Source organism: Aureococcus anophagefferens (genome assembly GCF_000186865.1).
Source record: "Aureococcus anophagefferens unplaced genomic scaffold AURANscaffold_933, whole genome shotgun sequence".
Lineage (NCBI taxonomy): Eukaryota > Pelagophyceae > Pelagomonadales > Pelagomonadaceae > Aureococcus > Aureococcus anophagefferens.
Window position 1 is genome coordinate 2,606 of NW_008706165.1, and position 1,246 is coordinate 3,851.

A 1,246-nucleotide genomic window follows, 5' to 3' on the forward strand; every position below is an offset into this window, starting at 1 on the left:
CTCGGCCGATGTGACCTGCCCCTCTCGATGGCCGAGTCTATTGACGAGCTTGTTGGCGCGCTGAAAGTCGGCGACGACGATGCCAAGGCGCGCGTCGCGCGCGCGCTGCTTAACCTCACCCTCAAAAAAACCGACGACCAGGTCGCCATCGCGGCGGCCGGCGCCGTCGAGCCGCTCGTCGCGCTGCTGAAGACGCGCAGAAGGGGCAATTGGATCGCCGCCGTCGTGCTGGGCAACCTCGCCCGCAACAACCCCGACGACCAGGTCGCCATCGCGGCGGCCGTCGCCATCGAGCCGCTCGTCGCGCTGCTGAAGACGGACCGCGAGAAGGCCAAGGTGCTCGCCGCGGGCGCGCTGATGAACCTCGTCAAAACCCCCGACAACCAGGTCGCCATCGCGGCGGCCGGCGCCGTCGAGCCGCTCGTCGCGCTGCTGAAGACGGGCAGCGAGAAGGCCAAGGTGCTCGCCGCGGGCGCGCTGATGAACCTCGTCAAAAACCCCGACAACCAGGTCGCCATCGTCGAGGCCGGCGCGATCGAGCCGCTCGTCGCGCTGCTGAAGACGGACCGCGAGTCGGCCAAGGTGATCGCCGCGTTCGTGCTGGGCCACCTCGCCTGCGACCCCGGCAACCGGGGCGCCATCGCGGCGGCCGGCGCCGTCGAGCCGCTCGTCGCGCTGCTGAAGACGGGCAACGACAATGTCAAGGCGCGCGCCGCGTGCGCGCTGATGAACCTCGCCTGCGACCCCGACAACCAAGTCGCCATCGCGGCGGCCGGCGCCGTCAAGCCGCTCATCGCGCTGCTGAAGACGGGCAGCGAGTCGGCCAAAGAAAACGCCGCGGGCGTGCTGTGCAACCTCGCCCTCAACAACGACAACCGGGTCGCCATCGCGAGGGCCGGCGCCGTCGAGCCGCTCATCGCGCTGCTGGAGACGGGCAGCGAGAAGGTCAAAAAGCACGCCGCGGGCGCGCTGGCGCTCCTCGCGGACAGCCCCGGCAACCAGGGCGCCATCGTCGAGGCCGGCGCGATCGAGCCGCTCGTCGCGCTGCTGGAGACGGGCAGCGAGGAGGTCAAAATGAACGCCGCGCGCGCGCTGGCGCTCCTCGCCCGCAACAACGACGCGAACAAGGTCGCCATCGCGGCGGCCGGCGGCATCCGGCCGCTCGTCGCGCTGCTGGAGACGGGCAGCGAGGAGGTCAAAAAGAACGCCGCGCGCGCGCTGGCGCTCCTCGCCCACAACAACGACG

The 1,246-nt window shown here is 70.9% G+C and overlaps 1 protein-coding gene across 1 annotated transcript; it reads left to right on the plus strand.

The window, feature by feature from the left end:
- Positions 1-357: 357 nt before the first annotated feature.
- AURANDRAFT_35474 (hypothetical protein) lies at positions 358-1,230 on the plus strand (the record flags this gene model as incomplete). The annotated part of the gene is made up of 1 exon (XM_009044858.1): positions 358-1,230. A coding segment is annotated over one exon (873 nt), but the record flags the coding sequence as incomplete, so codon positions are not given.
- Between the last annotated feature and the right edge of the window lie 16 nt (positions 1,231-1,246).